The 20,807-nt window shown below is 45.8% G+C and overlaps 1 protein-coding gene and 1 non-coding gene across 2 annotated transcripts; both read left to right on the top strand.

The window, feature by feature from the left end:
- The first annotated feature begins 17,148 nt into the window (after positions 1 to 17,148).
- On the top strand, positions 17,149 to 20,570 carry Aqp10 (aquaporin 10). Its single transcript, XM_028753377.1, has 6 exons — positions 17,149 to 17,247; positions 18,156 to 18,282; positions 18,970 to 19,107; positions 19,206 to 19,324; positions 19,561 to 19,778; positions 20,381 to 20,570. The coding sequence occupies exons 1-6, from the start codon at positions 17,149 to 17,151 to the stop codon at positions 20,568 to 20,570; spliced, it is 891 nt and encodes a 296-aa protein (XP_028609210.1).
- Positions 17,484 to 17,647, top strand: LOC114609126. The gene has a single exon (XR_003709468.1). It is a non-coding gene; the product is annotated as a U1 spliceosomal RNA (small nuclear RNA).
- Positions 20,571 to 20,807: the final 237 nt, after the last annotated feature.

Raw genomic sequence — 20,807 nt, 5'->3', positions numbered from 1 at the left:
TCCCACTGTCCTAAATCATCTGAGTTCCTATAAACTTGCCTAACTCTAATAAAACATTCCACTATACGATCCAGCAAAGGTTCATCTTAAAGACTGCTTGTGTTGTTAACTCATGCTGTTATCTCTTTTGTAAATTTATAAGCTACAAGAAACCCACTCAGATCTACCTCTCATGGACCAAATAGACGCCATCCAGATAAGTACATGTGCCTAAAGTTCCCACTTACTACCTATCACAAAGGGTGGGATCCCTCTGGGTTTCAAATGTACATCTTAGAAAAATTTTCTTTCTCCCAAATGTACTTAATCTTATTCCCTATATCTTGTCAAGTCCAGGCACATCCAGAACAGCTCCAGAGAAGCAACCTCCAGATGCTCCATCTCCTGTCACACACACAGCTGCTTCTACTGGACCTGTTCCTTCCAACCTATCCTCAGATGGCTCACTCCATAGACCCAGGACAGCAGGAAACAGCCAACTCTCCTAACCTGACAAACATCCCCCATACCCATTCTCCTAGGTTACCCCTAAAGACAGTCGGCCCCAATGCCAGCAGGAAGTAGTCAGATATCATGATGACCCTATTCCTGCTTCACTGTCACCTCTTTCTAATTTTTCTTTTTTAATTAAACCAAAACATAGGAATGTTAGTATTTTGTCTAAACTCCACCTCGACAGTTACCTGGCAACAGCCAGGTATGCTCCTCCCCACAGTTACCTGGCATCAGCCAGGTAGGCCTGCCCACTATAAAAGGGGCTGCTTGCCCCCTCCTCTCTCTCTCTTGCTCTCTTGATCTCTTGCTCTCTTGTCTCTAGCTTCCCTCTGTCCCCTCCCCCTTTCCCTTCTCCCTCTCTCCATGTGGTCATGGCCGGCCTTTACTTCTCTCTCTCTCTCTCTCTCTCTCTCTCTCTCTCTCTCTCTCTCTCTCTCTCTGCCTCTACTACCCTCCTGGCTCCCCTCCCCATGCCCTGAATAAACTCTATTCTATACTATACCATCCTGTGGCTGGTCCCTCAGGGGGGAGAGATGTCTCAGCATGGGCCCTCTGAGACATCCCCTTCCCCCATACCTCTCCACACACCCACAAAACATACTCTTTATCTTTTTATAAACACAACAGCCTATTAACTCAACTTGAGTCAAAGGGATGGGGGCTTGGCCCAATGGTACACACCTTTAATGCACTCAGAAGGCAGAGGCAGTCAAGTAGATGTCTATAAGTTTGAGGCCAGACTGATCTACATAGTAAGTTCCAGAAAAGCCAGAGCTATATAGTAAAAACTGATAAAATCATACAGAGATAAAAGTCTCTTTCTCGCTGGGCAGTGGTGATGCACGCCTTTAATCCTAGCACTTGGGAGGCAGAGGCAGGCAGATTTCTGAGTTTGAGGCCAGCCTGGTCTACAGAGTGACTTCCAGGACAGCCCGGGCTATAAGAGACACCCTGTCTTGAACCCCCACCCCCACAAAAAAAAAGTCTCTTTCTCTCAGTAGTCCTGCTCTCACAATTAGCTAAAACATTTACAGATATCCAGATATTTCAAATTTGGGATATGGCTATTTAAGCCAGACGACTGCCTTATATTGGAAACAGCAAAACCATACTTGTTCAAAGTAACCCATATATAGTATTATAAGGGTCCGTGATTCACCAAAGACTAATACCCCAGATTCAAATAGTATGTAAATGCAAAAAGTCTTTTATTCTGCAGAAGTCCAGCATGCTGGGGTCTTCCATTACAATAATAGAGAAACAACCAAGTAAGCTTGCAGGCCAGATTTAAAACACATTAGAGAATTCTAGGGTAGGTGACTCTTAAGTTAATCTGTTGGGTTCATCTCTGTGGACATTCCATTACTGGAGTGTGGGGGCTGGAGACTTGCTGGGGAGGTCTGGAAACTGCTGCTGACCCATTGTCCTTGCCTCGGGCCAGGTAGCTGGGCAGTTTCTGAGGCCTGGACTTGCCTGGAATTGCCCGGTTCTTGGAAACATAAATTTAGGCCTAGTCTCTTTAACTGCCAATTTGAAGCCTGCCATGGAATCACCCTAGCCTTCTCAGTATGAGTACCTCCTGACATATGACAAAATATTGTCCTTTACACATTAGAATGGTTTGCTCCAGTCAGTCCTGAGGCCAGGCATATGTTAGGCAGTGTCTTGATGTTCTCTCATTCCAGTGATGAGGCAACAGGAAACTGGAAACTCTTATAAAAGAAAACATTAATTTGGTACTTGTTTAAGGATCAGAGGGTTAGTCTGTTATTATATCTGGGAGCATAGCATACTCATGGTACTAGAGCAGTAGCTGACAGCTATATCCTGATCTGAAAACAAGGGTGGGGGTCACTCACCTGGTCCTGGCTTGGGCCTTTAAAATTTCAAAGCCCACCCACAGTGACACACTTCCTCCCACAAAGCCACACTTCTTAATCCTTGTAGACCTTTCTTATAGTAGCACTCCCTGGTGAGTGAGCAGTCAAATATAAGAAAGAGTCTATGGGATCATTCTCATACAAACCACCACATCCCATTCCCTGGTCCCCTTAGGCTTGTAGCCATATCATAATGCAAAACTGCAGCCCAACTTCAAAAGTCTCCATAGTCTGTCACAGCCTCTTCTGAGACACATGGCAATCTTTTTAACTGAAACTACTGTAAAAAAAAAATAAAAAAGCAGATCTCATACTTCTAACATACAACAGCACAGGATATACATTACCGTTAAAAGAGAGGAAAGGGAGCACAGAGAGGAAATATCAGACCAAAACAAGAAGGAAAACCAGCAGGGCAAACTACAACCTCTTCATCTCTGTGCATAAGCGCTTCAGACCTTCAGCTCCTTCCAGCTTTATTGACTGTAACACACTTCTCTCTCTTGGACTGGCTCCACACCCAGTCTGCAGCTTTCCTTGGCAGGTACCTTATGGCTTCTCCAACATCTTGGGGTCACCTTTATAACTTCATACAATAGCCCCACTGAGCCTCCATATAGGGATACCTCTGACACACATCTGGCCTCAGTGACTTTCCTTAGCCATGGAAGGAGACCCCATTAGCCCTTTCTTATATCCTTGACTCTAAGGCCAGAACCACAAGGCTGATTCTGCCTTGGTCTACTGTTTGATGGGACTGAAACTTGACCTTATCATTACTTTTGGCAGCAGCTTTCGGGCATAATGATTTCTTTCCCTGCTTAAGTTTTCCTTTAATTCCAGCCAGGAGGTGGTGGCATATGCCTTTAATCTCTGCATTAAGGAGGAAGAGGCAAGAGGATCTCTGAGTTCAAGGCTAACCTGATCTACAGAGTGAGTCTCAGGACAGCCAGAGCTACACAGAGAAACCCTGTCTCAAAAAAACAAAACAAACAAAATTTTTTTCCTTTAAATACTTTTCATAAATTTGAAGCTTAGCTGGGTGAGGTTGCCCTGAGGTCACCATGATTCACTGAAGAATGATACCCTGGACTCAAATAGTATGTAGATGCAAAGAATGTTTTATTCTGCACAAGTCCAGCATGCTGGGGTCTACCACCTACATAGATGGAGAGGCCCAGAAATGAGCTCACAGGCCCAATTTAAAGCACATTAGGGGAATTCTGGGGAGGGATAGGTGATCTCTATCTTTATCTTTAGGCTGTATCTCTAGGGACATTCCAGAACCATTACTGGGATCTGTGGGGGCTGGAAACTGTTGCTGGGGAAGTCTGGAAACTGCTATTGACTCATTGCCCTTGCCTCAGGCCAGATGGCAGGGCATCTTCTGAGGCCTGGATTTGCCCAGTTCTTGGAAACAGAGATTTAGGCCTGGTCTCCTGAACTGCCAATTTGAGGCCTGCCAAAGGAGTCCCCCCTCCCCGCCTCCCCCGTCTTCAAGGAAGTCAGGAGGACTCCTCTCCTTATGAAAACGGCAAGATACAGTATTAGCGGGAGCAGGCCGAGTCTTCCTATAACCTGATTTCTGCGAACTGTCTGTGTGCTGATTGTCTTTCTCTGTGTTGGTGTAGGTTATCTCGTTCTCCTTTCTTGGACTTGGACTGATGATATTTTTGGACATGGGGCAGACTGAATCTACTCAGTTAAACATCCTAGTTAACCACTGGAGGGAAGTTAGGGAAAGAGGAGAAAACTTGTCAGTAGGAGTAAAGACGGGCAAGTTAGTTACTCTCTGCTCCTCTGAATGGCCTGCCTTTGGAGTAGAGTAGCCACCTGTTGGGAGCTTTGACTTGCAGGTGATCAAAGCAGCTGAGGAAAGAGTCTTTAGGCCAGGATCCCTTGGGCACCCAGACCAAGTGTCCTATATAGTTACCTGAAAGGATCTAGTGGAAGATCCCCCGTCTTGGATAAAAGACTTTTTGTCTCTGAGACTCTCCTTGGGCCTGGCCATGAAGGAGAACCTATATTCTCATCAGCCCATCTGAGATGATATCCAACTACTTATGAGAGTGCTCTTCACAAAGAGTGAGAGAGAATAATGCAGAAAGCCAGAAAGAATGTCCCCTCAGACACGGGGTCACTATCTATTGACCAGGCTCTTGTTGACAGCAGGTTTCTCCTGACTAGACCTGACTGGGACTTTAATACAGCAGAAGGTAAGAGGCACCTGAAGGTCTACTGCCAGGCTTCATTGGCAGGCCTCAAGAGGGTTGCAGGACAACCCACCAATTTTACCAAGGCACATGAGGTTAAGAAAGGACCAGACCAGTTACCTACAGCCTTTCTAAAGTGACTTATAGAGGCATTCTGTCAGTATACACCCTATGATCCCAGCAGCAAGAAGCACAAAACTACTATGACTATGGCTTTTATAGACCAGGCTAGTAGAGATATCAGAAAAAAGCTTCAGAGGCTAGAGGGACTATAGGATAAGTCCTTGAGGGATTTAGTGCAGGTTGCTGAGAAAGTCTACCATAACATGGAGACAAGGAAGAAGAAGCAGAGAAAGAGAAAGGAAAAAGATGAAAAGGAGATGGAAAAAAAAGAAAAGCAACAGGAAAGGAATTTACAGAGAATCTTGGCTACAGTAGTTAGGGAAAGCAGAGAAGAGAGACTCCAACCAAAGAGAAATAGAAAACCCCTTGTAAAGGACCAGTGTACATATTGCAAGGAGAGAGGCTGCTGGGCCAGAGAGTGTCCCAACAAATGGAAGCTGGGGGCAGAAAGCCTCAGGTCTTAGGAAGGTGTTAGCCCTGGGTAAAGGCAGTGATGAGATGGGATTCGGACCCCCTTCTTCAAACCCAGGGAAACTCTGAGTGTAGATGGGAAACCCATTCAATTCTTGGTGGACATGGGCTCAACACTTGGTCCTCCTCCAAGCTGATGGTCTCATTTCCAAGAAAAAAATCTTCGGTCCAAGGAGCCACTGGCACCAAAATGTATTCCTGGACTACCTAAAGAACAGTGGACCTAGGGATTGGCTGGGTATCCCATTTATTTATGGTCATCCCAGACTGTCCCTAACCTCTCTTGGGGTGAGACTTACTCTACAAGATGGGGGCCCAGATACACTCCCTGCTCAATGGGCTGCAACAAACTGGCCCAAAAGGAGAGCTCATGGGGGGAGGAAAGACCGCTCCGACCAACCCCTGCCGGGAGCCAAGGCTACCTGGTTTACAGACAGGAACAGTTTTCTCCATGAAGAGATGAGCGGGTACTGCAACGGTGGATGGCACAAATGTCATCTGAGTTGAGCCTCTACTCCCTGGCACGTCGGAGCTAATTGCCCTCACCAAAGCCTTGGAACTTGGGGCCCACAAGAAAATTAACATCTACATGGATAGCAGGTATGCCTTTGCCACAGCCCAAGTCCACGGGGCTGTATACCAAGAGAGAGGACTGCTCACATCAGAAGGAAAGGAAATAAAAAACAAGCAGGAAATCTTGGATCTCTTGGATGCCCTGATGAAGTCAGCAACTGCGAGTATTATTCATTGCCCAGGACATCAGAAGGGAAGAGACTCAGTGGCCCCGGACAATAACTAGGGAGATCAAGTGGCTTGAGAAGTGGCTATGCAGAAGCCTGCAAGAAACACCTGCTGGGAAATGGGACTGGACTAAGGGATAGCCTCACTTAGAATATACAGAAGAAGAAAAGACCTGTATTGGTAACCACTTTACCAACTATTACCTAGAGAAGGAAGAACAATGGTGCACACAACATTCTTGAGTAAACATTCTCAGAAAAACCGCAGAATGTACTGACTGATAGTCACCTGACCCTCTGGAATGTCCTAGGTAGAGTTCAAATGCATGTCATGATCCGTCCATGCTTGCTAACCAATAGATTTAAAGGTCAATGTGCTTAGCCAATAAATTTGGACTGTAACCTTGCTGATGTAACCTGTGCCCCTGAGAAGTATAAAAACTTCTTGTAATAGCTATTTGAGGTTACCTTCTAGTCACTGGCCTTGAGGGATTAATTGAAGGTCAACCCCACCATGCCTGAGTCTCCCACTTGGGGGCGTCATGAAGTAAGTACCACTGACCGAGGGTCAGGGGTCTTACAGGGCAGAAAACCAGTCATGTTCTTTGCCAAAATATTACAAGAATAGTGTCTAGGGCATTTATTAATATCCTTCTCCTCTGAAACATCTTGTGCTGGGCTCCTACAGTTCACACTGCCCTCAGCAACACTGTGCATGCTCCTACTAGGTTGGCCCATTAAGCCCTACTTTGAGTGTTCACTACTTTCCTAATCCAAAGTCCCAAAGTCTTCCATATTCTTCTGGGGGCTATAGCTCTCAAGTGGGTGTGGGTCCTGTTGTGGATCCCGCATGTCTGCCGCCCCAGGCGGCTAGAACCAAGGCTGGGGAGCAGAAGTGTGGGAATTTGATAAGTTCACTCCATGTGGTACTGGGCAGACTCTGGGCTATGGGAAGCCGCGGGGCTCTGCCCAGGCATGGAGAGGTCTCAGCCTGAAGTCCTGTGGGAGTAGAACTCCTGGGTTGGTGGTCTCTGGGCCAAAGTGGCTGATGGGGAGACCAGAAGAACTGATACTCGGGGATATACGGGCTGGACCGGCCCGCAGCCAAGAGGGGCAAGGGAGAGAAGCTCCAATGGTGCCCTGTGGGGTAGAAACTCTTGGTCACTGTGACTCACTTGGCAGGGTCATGGCTGGCTTGGCTAGCTTGCTTGAGTTGGCACGGCTCCATGACTGGAAGGTAGAGAAGTCCTCTAGGCGGGAGATTAGACAGTGGCTCAGTAGTCAAAGACCATCTCCACAGTCCTCCTCAGCAGGCCCTAAAGACACAAGAAAGTCCATGATTTTAAAAGGTTTATTGTCATGGTGGAAAGTAGATATAGCTGTACCCTGTACCCTGTTTCCTCAGGGCAGGCCTGAAGTTAAATACTGTTTGTAAGGAGGAGGGTTTGGGAAGGAATGCTTAATTGGCTATGCCCTCTGACCTTTAGGTATCTCATTAATATGGAGATCTCTTGAGGCTCTGCAGCCTATAGTCACACCCTCTACCTGTGGAGGGGCTGGTAGGGGGGTTGCCCTATGTGACTGAAAGGCGTGGATCAATGGAGGTCTTTGGCCATGTGTCAGGAACCTGGAGTCTGGGAGCGTGGCGAAATGCATTCCATCCCTTGCAGGGATACCTGTTGGGTCTCCAGCCATCTCTAGCCAGTGCTCCACCAGAAACCAAGCTATCCTTTCACGGTCCCACAGTCCTCCAACAAGAAGCATAGCCAGGCCTATCACAGCAATATGGCACTTTGCGTTACCAACCTTCCACCTTCGTCAGTGTTCTAAATATATGAGCCTATCAAACTACCAAGACATTCCCTAAATACCTTTATCATTGGCTACCCCCTGGCCCCCAGGATGGGTTAGCAGATGTACTCTAGGATTTCCTTGGATGCAGGGAAGAGAAAGACAAGTAAAACTCTAGATCACTCTGCTACTTACCAATGTTACAGCATTGCTGTACCCAAAGTGTTTACTACTGGCATGACCATATAGCTTCTCTTTTTATCCCTTGGCACAGGTCTAGAGGATGTGATTTGGAATATAGAAACTCTTCACTAACCAGACACAAAAATGTCTAAGTTTCTTTTCTTTAAAAATATTTAGATAGCTGGGCGGTGGTGGCGCACGCCTTTAATCCCAGCACTTGGGAGGCAGAGGCAGGCAGATTTCTGAGTTCCAGAGTTCGAGGCTAGCCTGGTCTACAGAGTGAGTTCCAGGACAGCCAGGGCTACACAGAGAGACCCTGTCTCAAAAAACAAAACAAAACAAAATATTTAGATAATTATTTATTTTATGTATGAATGTTGTGCCTTCATGTATATGTACCACATATACATGGTGTCTCTGGAAGTCAGAAGAAGGCATTGTATCTCCTGATACTAGAGTTGTATCATCATACCAGAGGATCATGAGTAACCATGTGGGAGCTGTGAACCAAAGCTTGGTCCTTTGCAAGAGCATCAAGCGCTAATAACTGCTGAGCCATCTCTCCAGCCCTTAAAACATTTTAAGAATTACGTTTATTTATTTTGTATGTGTATGTCCCTGAGCACCGTGATGCATATATAGAGGTATAGTACAATTTTCAGGAGTCAATTCTCTCTGTTAATTTTAACCTCTGGGTCTCAGGGATTGGGCTTGGTAGTAAGTGTCTTTAACTCCTGAGCCATCTCATTGGCCTGACTTTCTCTCAATTCTGAAGTTCACGTGATGAGAAAAACAGTTATACAAACAGTATGGCATTAGATACTCCAATATTAGCTCAAGGAGGCACTTGTGGTATTAGCAAGGCTGAATGCTGTGTATACATTCCTGATAATTCTGCCAATGTCTTATCTGCTTCACAAGATCTACAAAGACAGAGTCAAACCATGTTAGACAGCATCTAACTATGAACAACTTTGGAAGCAGACCTCTGGATCTTCATAGCAGAGAGAGGTTGCTGTCTATTATAATAGGCAGTGTCACTTTAGTAATGATTCTGTTCTTCTCTGCGCCTTGTGTACTCAGCTGTTGTCTGTGGGGCAGTGGACTGTGCCATGAGATAGAAAATCTGGTAAGGTCGAGTGGATTCAGAAACTCCAGCAATTCTCATAATTGAGAAAGGTAGGTGTTCAAATCTACTCCCGACTAGGTTCCTGTATTGGAACATGTGACCATGACATTCCATTGAGAGGACTGTGACAATCAGTCACACAGGGATAACACCTGAAGTCCTTCCACATGTAGAGAAGGCATTCCTAACATCGCAAACCAGACCAATAGAAAACACCTGTCTCTAGATCCCAACCCACCCCCAAATGTTTATAAGGTCTTATCCAAGGCATAAAGTATGCGAGTTATTTCACTGAAGGTCCTCTGAGAGTACCTGTCTTGAGACATAACATTCCAGGGAAACGTTTTCTCTCCCAAAGCTTTTGTTGCTGGACCTTGATCCGGCCCAACTAGCTGGGTGTGTGAACTTGACTGTAGTCATTTCCTGCTCGGTGGCCTTGACCTCGGACCCTAGTTGCCCTCTTCGTCTCACCACCTGCCACCTTTTCTGGGGCAGCCCTCCTTGCTCTGGTCACTCCTCAGAGAGCTATAACTCTCTGGTCATTCTGGGCATGCCTGAGCCCTGCCAGACCTTCCACACCCAGGCAAAGGATTCCCTGCTGGCTCTGCCCCCATACACAGACCTATGCAGACCAGCACTGTCTAAGTTTTATCTCTTCTTATATATAGTTCATCCACACTTAGATGTGGATTCTGTGACATTCTAACTTCATCTAGGAAGGTCCTTTTGTTGTCTTCCAAGGCCTGAAAGTCAACAAGAAAGAGAATTGTCAACCTCTCTATGCTTCAGTTTACTTGGTGCCATCTCTGTCTGACTGTTCTCTTGCCTTTTTTCTTTGCCTGGTCCAGGCACCAGGCAAATACTTCCTTCTATGCAAGTAGTGCCACCATGCACATTTGAGGTCCCTTAGACAGGCATATGGCAAAGGTTCTCTAACTGTCTGTCCCGATACCTATCTTCAGCCAGCTGTAAGCAGTTACATGAATCATCACCTGTTGAGGTTAATATTTAGAATGGCAGCACCCAATCTGGCTTGTTTTTATATGGTCAACATGTTCCTGACTAGACAAGGTCTGAGGCTAAGAGCTGTGGGGTCTTCTCACAGCTGCAGCAGCTCAGGCCGGCCAGAAGCACCAGCCTTGGCACCCACAAGATGCCAGCATGGGAGATGGCTCTTCCAATCCACCATGCTGTCTCTACAAAGCTTGGCTGAACTCCAGACAATATCGACAATATCCGCCATCCACATGGTACCTGTTAGAAATGAGACTCTAAAACTTAATTATTATCCAATTGTTTCATATATTTGGAAATGCTCAATTAACAAGATGCCTGCACAATTAGAGTTGCTACCCAATACCTAACCTTAGATAAAATTTGTTACTCAGGACTGTTCTTGATGCATCTATTGTTCTCCATGGCTGCTACATCTCTCCTCTCTCTCCACCTAGCTCCTCTTCTTCCTTTTCCTCTTCCTCTCAAATCAGCTCCTCCCAAATTACCCAGTTTTATTGTAAAATGTAGCGGGGGATGGGGGGAATATCCCACTACATATCACCCTTCCTTTTTTTTTCGAGACAGGGTTTCTCTGTGTAGCCCTGATTGTCCTGGAACTCACTCTGTTGACCAGGCTGGCCTCGAACTCAGAAGTCTGCCTGTCTCTGCCTCCCAAGTGCTGGGATTAAAGGCATGTGCCACCACTGCCTGGCCAAAGGATTTTATTTTATGTATGTGAGTACACCATCACTGTCCTCAGACACACCAGAAGAGAGCATCAGATCCCATCACAGATGGTTGTGAGCCACCATGTGGTTGTGGGGAATTGAACTCAGGACCTCTGGAAGAGTGGTCAGTGCTCTTACCCGCTGAGCCATCTCTCTAGCCCTCACCCTTCTTGTTAGAATAAAAAAAACCCTTTCTCTCAAAATACAATCAGAGTACAACTATATTAATTTGTAACAGTACAAGATAGACTTAATACCCAGTCCAATATATTGTCAATAAAAAGACTATTGTCATCTATCTTAACTTAAAAGACTATAGTTCTGTACCTGGATTATGTTTTGGCTTTAGAATGAATACCATCTGGAAACCATCCTCTTAAATCTGTTCTCTCAAAGTAAATAGCCTGGGTTGGCTATGAGACTGTAAGTCTTCAACCCCATCAGAAATCTAGAATGACTGAATTAACAGAAAATATGGGAAGAACAAAGCATAGCTTCTAAAACATAGCCAAATGATAGAGACCACTGAACACTTGGACAGTCCCTATACTTCAAAATGTTGGAGCACCCGATCTTCAGCCTTCTGGCTCAGGATCATCTGACAGACCTAGTAATGCAGAATTTCTAAGGGCTGATTTCCCTGTCTAGGCAGAGATTATCAGTCGACTATTCTGCATAGAGTGTACTGTTTCTTGACAATATTGTCTGTAGATGAAAAGAGGCAATTTGTCTAGTGGCTGTCTTGCCACTGCTGGAATAACTCCTGAGATGCTCAATTTCTTCTAGAATCCAAGACAGGGAAGCTGTCAGGAGCAGACAGGTCTCTAATCAAATGAACTTTAATAAAGAAATATCCTGCTACAATCACCCAATTCCCTAATAGCAGTTAGGGTTACTTCCCCCGAGGGAAAAACAAAGAAGAGGAAGAAACTAGTCAGGCATTATAGGGACAGGGGCTGTATTGGTCAGGGTTCTTCAGAGAAACAGAACTGACAAAATGAATTTCTATAGAGATATAGTAAGGGAATTTATGGGCTGGAGAGATGGCTCAGTGGTTAAGAGCTGCTCTTCCAGAGGTTCTGAGTTCAATTCCAAGCAATCACATGGTGACTCACAACCATCTGTAATGGGATCTGATGCCGTCTTCTGGTGTGTCTGAAGACAGCTACAGTGTGCTCATATAAATAAAATAGAAAAGAAAGAAATGGAATTTACTAGAGTGGCTTCCAGGCTGTGGTCCATCTGAACGAACAAAGGATGTCTACCAACACAAAGTCCAAGAATCCAATAGTTCCTCAGCCCACTGAGCTGAGTATCTCAGCTGGTCTTCTGTATATGCTGGAGTCCTGAAGACATGGGCTCTAATGTAGTAAAGGAATTGGCTTGACAACAAGATCCTTTGAGCTTAAGGAAGTAAAACTAGAGCACTTCCTCCTTCTTGTCCTTTATATAGGTTGCCACCTGAAAGTGTGGCCCAGATTGAAGCCGGATCTTCCCACCTCAAAGGATGCAGATGACAGGCAGGTCTTCCCTCTTCAAGTGCATCTCTGACAGGTGTACCCAGCTGCGTGGGTTTTAGTTCATTTCAGACATAGTCAAGCTGACACCTAGATGGCCATCACAGGGGCTTCAAAAACAAGCAGTTTTGATCCTTGTCCTGGGCCAGGTGCTGAATGTGTTCTTGGTTCTATTGACAGCTCTGTCTGGACAGAGGCCAGATGTAGTGACTGTTTATGACCATGGGTCCCTGTTGTGGTCTCTTGCTATTTTTCTTCTTTTGTTTTTGTTTTTCGAGACAGGGTTTCTTTGTGTAGCCCTGGCTGTCCTTGAACTCACTCTGTAGACCAGGCTGCTATTTTTCTTCTTTAACACAACAGTGAGAACGTACATGGCCGCCTGGAAGTTATGTGTATGGTATGACTGAAACCCTAGGCTCTGGCAGGGAGAGGCCTATTATCACCTCATGGATGGGGCAATGGATTGACCACCTTACTCCCTTGCCTCAACCCAACAAGGCCTATGAAGCTCTAGGGCCCTGTGTGACAGTCCGTCTTTATGACCTGCTGTACAAGGGCTCTGCTTGCTTCCTGTCTCTTACATGCACATTTATGAACATCTAGTAAATTCCTTTCTAAAATCCATTCTTATTGTATAAAATTATTCTTTGAGTTTTTGAGACAAAGTACACAGAAGCCACTGTCTGGGGCAGCATGGGTGGCTATTAATTGTCCAAGTTCCTAGGCCCTTGGCAAGAAAGTCTCTGTTGCGCTCAAAGACACAACATTTTGTCTCCATATTGCCATTATCCCTTTCAGCCAAACATTCTAAAGGTAACTTCAATAGTAGGAGCTGACTTGATATAAGGACTTTTATGTAGATCTTCTATGAAATGACGTTAATTGTGCCTGATTTTTGTTTTTGTTTTTTTATTTTTTTCTCTTCTTTTCTTTTTCTTTCTTTTTTTTTTGGTATTTTCTTTGTGTGTGTGTGTTTGTTGTGTTTTTTAAATATAGGGTCTCACTATGTAGCCCCAGCTGGTCTAGAACTTACTAAGTAGACCAGAATAGCCTTGGACTCATAGAGATCTACTGGTCTCTGCTTTCTGAATGTTAGAATTAAATGTGTGACTACTTATCACATCCAGTCTGAAAGTCTCATGTTAGTAAATGCTCAGCTGGGCAGTGGTAGCACACACCTTTAATCCTAGCACTTGGGAGGCAGAGGCCAGCCTGGTCTACAAATCGAGTTCTAGGATAGCCAGGGCTTCCCAGAGAAAACTTGTCTTGGAAAAAAAAAAAAAGAGAGAGAGAGAGAGAGAGAGAGAGAGAGAGAGAGAGAGAGAGAGAAAAGAAAAAAGAAAAAAAGAAAATGTTCACCATGACCCCTCCTTACACCAACCATTGTAAACTGGAAACAAACTAGGTTGAGGAGGAACAAGATCCCCTGCGGAGCTTTCAGGATTCCTACACACACAAACTATGATTAATATTGTCAACTTGATAGAATAATGTAGATTAGCCTTCAGACACATCTGTGACAGATTCTCAAGATGAATCTCTGGCTGTACCTATCTTGATTAGGCTAACTGGGGTGTGAAGACCCTCTCTTAAGAAGATGGCCTACAGCCTGGTCTACAGAGTGAGTTCCAGGACAGCCAGGACTGCACAGAGAAACCCTGTCTCGAAAAACAAACAAACAAACAAAACAAAACAAAAACAAACAAACAAACAAAAAAAGATGGCCTAAAAAGGAGAAAGTTACCAAAGTGGTAGCATCGCTGCTCTCTGCTTCCTGACTGCAGATTTGATGTGACCCATTGCCTCAAGCTCCTTCCCCCCAGGACCTTCTTGTCACAGTGGACTAGATCCTTGAACTGTGAGATAAAATAAGCCTTTTGTCACAAGCAAGAAGGTGGGTAAGCTCACTGGTATAACAGAAGTTATCCTGAGGGTACTCACACAACATCCACACTCTAAGCTCATAACTACAGTCCTAAGCCTCGCTCCCCAGGGCTGCTCACTGGTGCGACCAGTCTTTCATGGTGGCCTCCAGTTCCTGAGTCAGGGTCCCAGGGGAGGTTCTCCAGCCACAGGGCAGATCAAGGTGGCATCTCTGGAGTGTCTCCAGCAGTCCTGAAGATGTGCAGAGCACTGCTTAGCTCTTGGTCTCTGATTATATACTATGCACTGAGTGTCGTGGGGTTCTAGGACTGTGTCTGGCTATCTTGAGTGATGATGTCACTGGGTTCTGATTATCAGGGGCAGCCATGGCTGGAGTTCCTGACTCAGGTATTTTTCCATGTCTGAAAGGCATTTTTTACTACGCTCATCATGCTGTTTCACCCTTAAGCTGCTCTTATCAGCACTTAAAGAAATGAATGCAACGTGTACGGAAGCAAGGAAGGCAGGGTTAGGCACAGAGAGCAACTGACACGCCAGGTACAACAAAGGCCTTGGCTGGTCCTATTTGTGGCAAACTCTGGCAATGAATAGCCCTTTAGAGCTTTCCCAAATTGAGGTAACAACAACAACAGTGGAGGCCAGAGGGCTCTGTATTACTGCTTCATTCAGTCATTGCCCATGGGACCCAAAGTACGGCATAGAACCTCCGGTGAGACATTGACCTGTCTTGGAAGCTGCTGCCCAGTGTGGGAGGTAGCTGTGGGGTATTAGCAGCTGGTAGTCCCAGGAGCTAGGGAATGGGCATGGACATGGGAATGTCATGTTTCTGAGAAGGGATGTGTTTGGAGTGCTATTAAATAGTACATATCTGTGATCTTAATACTCAAGAGTCTGAGGAAGCACCGTCTTGAGTTCTAGGCCTTTCTAGGGTTTACCTGGAAAGACCATGTCTCATCCCTGTACCAAAATCAACAGTCTTTACCATAGCCTATAGACTTCAGCCCAGAGTCTCTAGATGATTGTTGAGTTCATTTTTTTTTTTTTGTTTTGTTTTTTGTTTTTTTTTCGAGACAGGGCTTCTCTGTATAGCCCAGGCTGTCCTGGAACTCACTCTGTAGACCAGGCTAGCCTCGAATTCTGGAACTCAGAAATCTGCCTGCCTCTGCCTCCTAAGTGCTGGCATTAAAGGCGTGCGCCACCACTGCCCGGCGATTGTTGAATTCTTTATGCATCCAAGTAGTTCAGGGAGATATCACATTCATACGAGAGGCACTGGAGAATACAGGACAGAGGAAACCTGGATTTGAATTCACTTAGCCATTGTGTGGTCATGGGCTCTGTATCTTAATCTGTAGAATCGGATCTGTCAGTGTTGGAGGGGAAGAGACACAGCTCCAGCTCCACTTTGTCCCTCTCAACATCATGAATAGTTCAACCTAAGTTTTTAGGGACTTTGACTGAGACCAAACCAGGGTTCATAATTTTGATGCAGTGAAGAAGTTCAGCTGCCAGTGGTGGTGGCGGCAGGTGGCTCTCTGAATTTCAGAACAGCCAGGGTTGGTTACATTGAGAAATCCTGTCTCAAAGCCCAACCCCCCCCCCCCAAAAAAAACTTCCTGGCTTGTAGCCCAATATTTAGACCAGGACGGCCTCAAATTCACAGAGGTCTATCTATCCCTGCTGAATTAAAGGGATGCTCCATTATACACAGAAGATTTTTTTTCTTTTTTATTTATTTTTAATTTTTTTATTGGATGTTTTATTTACATTACACAGAAGATTTTATTAAGTATTTTAAGATTAATTAATGCTTCTTTTTCTCCTCTTCTTCCTCCTCCTCTTTCTCCTTTTTTTCTCTTTTTTTTGGTTTTTCTCTTTCTTTCTTTCCTTCTTTCTTTGTTTGTTTTTTTGTTTTTTTGTTTTTGTTTTTCGAGACAGGGTTTCTCTGTGCAGCCCTGGCTGTCCTGGAACTCACTCTGTTGACCAGGCTGGCCTCGAACTCAGAAATCCTCCTGCCTCTGCCTCCCAAGTGCTGGGATTAACGGCATGCGCCACCACTGCCTGGCCTCCTTCTCCTTATTATTATTATTATTGTTATTATTGTTAGACAGGTCTCACTGTATATAGTTTCTTTCTGGCTGTCCTGGAATTCACTATCTATATCAACCTTGAGCTCAGAGAGGCACCTGCCTCTCCCTCCAAAGTGCTGGGATTACAAGTGTGTGTCACCATGCCTGGCTAGTCGATATTTTAGCATCGGTGTGGGCTTCTCTACTAGAGAGTCACAGAAAGCAAGGCATGCTTAAGCATGGGTGTGGGTTCTTCAAGGGAGAGTTATGATTAATTGTCTTAGCATTAGCCATATATACCTCCACCCCCTGCCCTGCCCCGCTACAGTGCTCATGTTATATCGTAAAAGGTTGCTATAGAAACTTTAAATAATAGGAGGTTAGAGCTCCAAAGATGCCTTGGATGGAAGCAGGAGCCACCAGGGTTGCACTCCCGCCTCTGGTGAGAGTCCTAGAAAATGGCAGGGTTTTCAGCTGGGAACACACAAGGGTCTTAGGCAGGTGCTAGTTGTGCTGGGTTCTTCTTAGTTGTTGAGAAGCTCCAACTAAAATCCTGGGTGAGGGGCTGCTTTTCTTTTTCATACCTTTCTAGCCCACCCCAGGGTTGTCTTTAGGATCAAGAGAACGAATGTGTGAGGCAGGGTCTTTCCCATCAGCATAGGAGAAGCCAGTTTTGTGAGGAACAGGAGGAAGGGCAGAAGAAACAGAGCCTGGCCAACCTCCTTACCTTCTAGCTTCTATATGTCAGAGAAAGCCACCCCCGTCCCCAGATTACACGTGTCACAGATGTATCTGTTATTCTAGAGCTGAGATAATTGGTTTTAAAGTCTCTTTCTTATCTTTGCTGCTAGCCAGCAATAATTGTGTGTGTAGTAGCTGTGTGTCTGAGCAGACAGAGGGAGCAGCGAGCTGTGACAGGCGTTCCCAACATGGCCTGTGCTCTGCTTGAAATCAGGGCCCACCTCCAGATCCGAAACCTCATAACCCGACAGTGTCTGGCAGAGTTTCTGGGTGTGTTTGTGCTCTTGGTAGGTGGGGTAGTAGAGGGGAAGTGAGAAGGGAGGTCAGTTTCTGGCTCTTCTTACTGTTATTTCCTCTGGTGATCCACTTCCTTTCACCTAATTTCTTTTCCTTCTCTTAGTCCCTCTTCCTTTTACTCCTCCGCCTTGTGATTTAAGGCCTTGCTTTGTAACTTAGGCTGGGCTCCACAGTCTCCAAAGAGCCTCCCAGATTAGCCTAGTTTTACTCTTTTTTAAAAAGTATCTTATTTATATGGCAGAGGAGATGCCATGATTAGGAAGGTGGTTTTCCCAGGGCGAGGCTCACTCATTGCACTTCGGGTGTGCTGACCCCTGCGATTTCCCCAAATGCGGGAAACTTGACTGGATAGTTTGTGGTAGTGGGGGACTGTGTTTGTCCTCTCACCTAGGTAAGAAATTGTTTTTTTTTTTTTGTGATAATAAATTTTTTTTATTGGATATTTTAGAAATTTTTTTTAAAGATGTATTTATTTATTATATATGAGCACACTGTAGCTGTCTTCAGACACACCAGAAGAGGGCATTAGATCTCATTACAGATGGCTGTGAGCCACCATGTGGTTGCTAGGATTTGAACTCAGAACCTCTGGAAGTACAGTCAGTGCTCTTAACCACTGAGCCATCTCTCCAGCCCAAGAAATTTTTGTATTTACTATAATATGTAGCTTGGCTGCCTGGAACCCACAGAGACTCCTGTGAATTTGGGATTAAAGGGACTGCTACACTCGGCCCCCACTTCTTCCCTCATCTCTCGCCTTTCTTCCTTCTTAGCCTCTGCTTCTCCTATTCTCCTATTTCCCTTGTTAGTTTCTCGAAATTATTTATTTTTCTTGGTGGCTTTCTGCACCTGCTCAATCTCTTTCCCTGGTATCCTGGGCTCTCCATCTCTCCACCAGCTCCTCACTCAGGGGTCTGTGGCCCAGGCTGTCACTAGTGAAGAAAACAAAGGCAACTTCTTTACCACCTATCTGGCCAGCTCTCTGGCTGTTACAATAGCTATCTACGTGGCAGGCAATGTCTCAGGTGAGTAGGAGGGGTCTGCATGTGGGAGCATAAGATACGCATGTGACTGAGTGACTGGGAAAAGCTAGGTTCTTTTGGTGATTTGTGGGCATTATCCCCTGGAGTGTTCTGGACTGAGACATGGCTTTGGGCTCATCCAGTCCTTCCTCGTCTAGCTCACCGTTCCATTCTTCACACTAGACTCCTAACTCACTCAGGCAGAGATCTATAACAGAGTGTTGATAATTACTAAATTAATAGGATAATTGCTACTGTTTTGTGCCTCACACGGGCTCAGGACCTCTTCAGCTTGTCTCTTTTTTTTTTTTTTTTTCAGCTTGTCTCTTAATACATGTATTAGTGTGGCTGGGCCGAGCCTCCAGACTGTGCTTCAGGGAGGCACACTGTTCAAGCTCATATTTTGGCTTCACTGTATGATCTTGACAAATCACTTAAAAAGGCAATGGATCCCCTGGGACTGGAGTTATGATTGTTTTGAGCTGCCATGTGGGTGCTGATAACCCAAGATCCTTTTGAAGAGCAACCAGTGCTCTTGATCACTGAGCCATCTCTCCAGTCCCCAAATCATTACCTTTTTGAGGCTTGTTTAAACTATGTAATGGAAATAAGCATCGTAGCTAAGTATGGTGTTGTGATAGTGTTTGGCAGTGGTACCTAATACTGTCTTTCCCCATTGATCTTGTGAAGGAGCCCATCTAAACCCAGCCTTTTCTCTGGCCATGTGCCTGGTGGGACGCCTTCCCTGGGCCAAACTCCCCATTTACTGCGTTGTGCAACTGCTGTCTGCTTTCTGTGCCTCAGGGGCCACCTACATTCTCTACTATGGTAAGAGACCATGATTGGGGACAGTTGTGGGCAGAGGGGACTTGCTGTGGTTTAAGTTAAGCAAAGATGGAAACTCTGAGTGTCCCTCTCTCCTGAAGATGCCCTCCAGCACTACACAGGTGGGAATCTGACAGTGACAGGTCCCAAAGAGACAGCTTCCATTTTTGCCACTTACCCTTCCCCATATCTGTCCCTGAACAATGGCTTCTTGGATCAGGTAAGTGTGAGTGGAAGATATGGGAAAGTAAGTCCCGTCCTTTGCCTTGTTTATTGGGATCCCAGCCCATTGTTCAGATTTTGGGTGGAATATAAGGTTCATTTTACCTTGGCACCCTTAGCTTCTGTTGCACAGATGGCATAGAGGTGGTGGCATGGAGTGTTTGAGTGACAGACGGCAAATGAAGCACCTACGTGGCAGTTGATGGCTTTTCTTCTACCTCTGTCAACCTCAAGGTTCTGGGTACCTGGATGCTGATTGTGGGTCTGTTAGCTATCCTAGACAGACGGAATAAAGGGGTACCTGCAGGCCTGGAGCCTGTGGTGGTGGGACTGCTGGTCCTCACCATTGGACTATCCATGGGTGCTAACTGTGGCTTTCCACTTAACCCTGCCCGGGACCTGGGCCCACGGCTCTTCACCTACCTTGCTGGCTGGGGTCCTGATGTCTTCAGGTAGGAGACGGCTTCCCTTTGTACAGTCCTCCACTCACCCATATTAATAGCTTTGTCCATGGTTCTTCAGATTACCCCCTTTCCTTTCCTTCCTTTTTTCGAGATAGGGTCTCACTATGTGCGAGGCTGGCAGAGATACTCCTGCCTTCCAAGTGTTTGGGTTAAAGGCATGTGCTACTGTGTCCAGACCAAATTCTTTCCACTTACATACATACGTCTCTTGTATTCTTAAACCAGTGTTCCTTCTTCAACTGGCCAATTGTCCCTTCCTTCATTGCTCTCCTGTATCCCATCCCCTTTTCACTCCGACAGTAGACTCAGAGGTGTCCTTGGGCATGCCACACTATTACTCTGGGCTCTAGTGGCTCCATCCATTAGAGTCCATTCAGTTTATTCTGCAAGACTAGAGGCTGGACTAAGCTCTTCGGGGGGGCGGGGGGCATCCTTCCTAAGTGCCTCCCATTAATGAATGTGACCCCATGTTCACTGTTGGTTATGTCATGACAGGAACTAGTATGGGGACCTGCCTTACTAGGCCTGGCTTATGGGGAGAGGTGTATCAAGAGCCACCTCTGCCATCTCCCTTTGTCCTTCCATTGCAGTGCTGGTAATGGCTGGTGGTGGGTGCCTGTAGTGGCTCCTATGGTGGGGGCCACCCTGGGCACAGCCACATACCAGCTCCTGGTGGCTCTGCACCACCCTGAGGATTCAGAGCTGTTTCCAAAGGTGATGGCATCTCAACTCAAGGCTTCAGACGTGGTTCCTCTATCTCATCTGGAGTGTAAGCTGTGACGATGGCCAACCTTATCTCACGCTGTAAGAGCACCATGAGCTGGTCAGCAAGCAAGACAGATATTCTTTGTATTAATATGCCAGACCAAGACACTTCTGTTTACCACTCCTGGAGGACTTCAAACTGGTCTTCTTACCCTGGGAGCCTCTAGGCATGCAGTTCCTTAAAGTAGCCGCCAGAGGGTGTGCACGCTGGTCGCTGAGTTTGGGAAGGTTTCTAGAATAGGGTGGGTGGAG

The sequence above is a fragment of the Grammomys surdaster genome, unplaced genomic scaffold, assembly GCF_004785775.1.
Source record: "Grammomys surdaster isolate TR1022 unplaced genomic scaffold, NIH_TR_1.0 125946, whole genome shotgun sequence".
NCBI lineage: Eukaryota > Metazoa > Chordata > Mammalia > Rodentia > Muridae > Grammomys > Grammomys surdaster.
The sequence above is the reverse complement of the archived record's forward strand: the minus strand, read 5'-3'. Positions and strand labels throughout refer to the sequence as shown.

Bases quoted from the DNA above. Each gene is read 5' to 3' on its own strand.
- Aqp10 (XM_028753377.1), top strand. From the start codon at position 17,149: ATGGCCTGTGCTCTGCTTGAAATCAGGGCCCACCTCCAGATCCGAAAC. The intron at 19,108-19,205 runs GTAAGAGACCAT...TCTCTCCTGAAG, and splicing joins CACCTACATTCTCTACTATG to ATGCCCTCCAGCACTACACA. The intron at 19,779-20,380 runs GTAGGAGACGGC...CTTCCATTGCAG, and splicing joins TGGGGTCCTGATGTCTTCAG to TGCTGGTAATGGCTGGTGGT.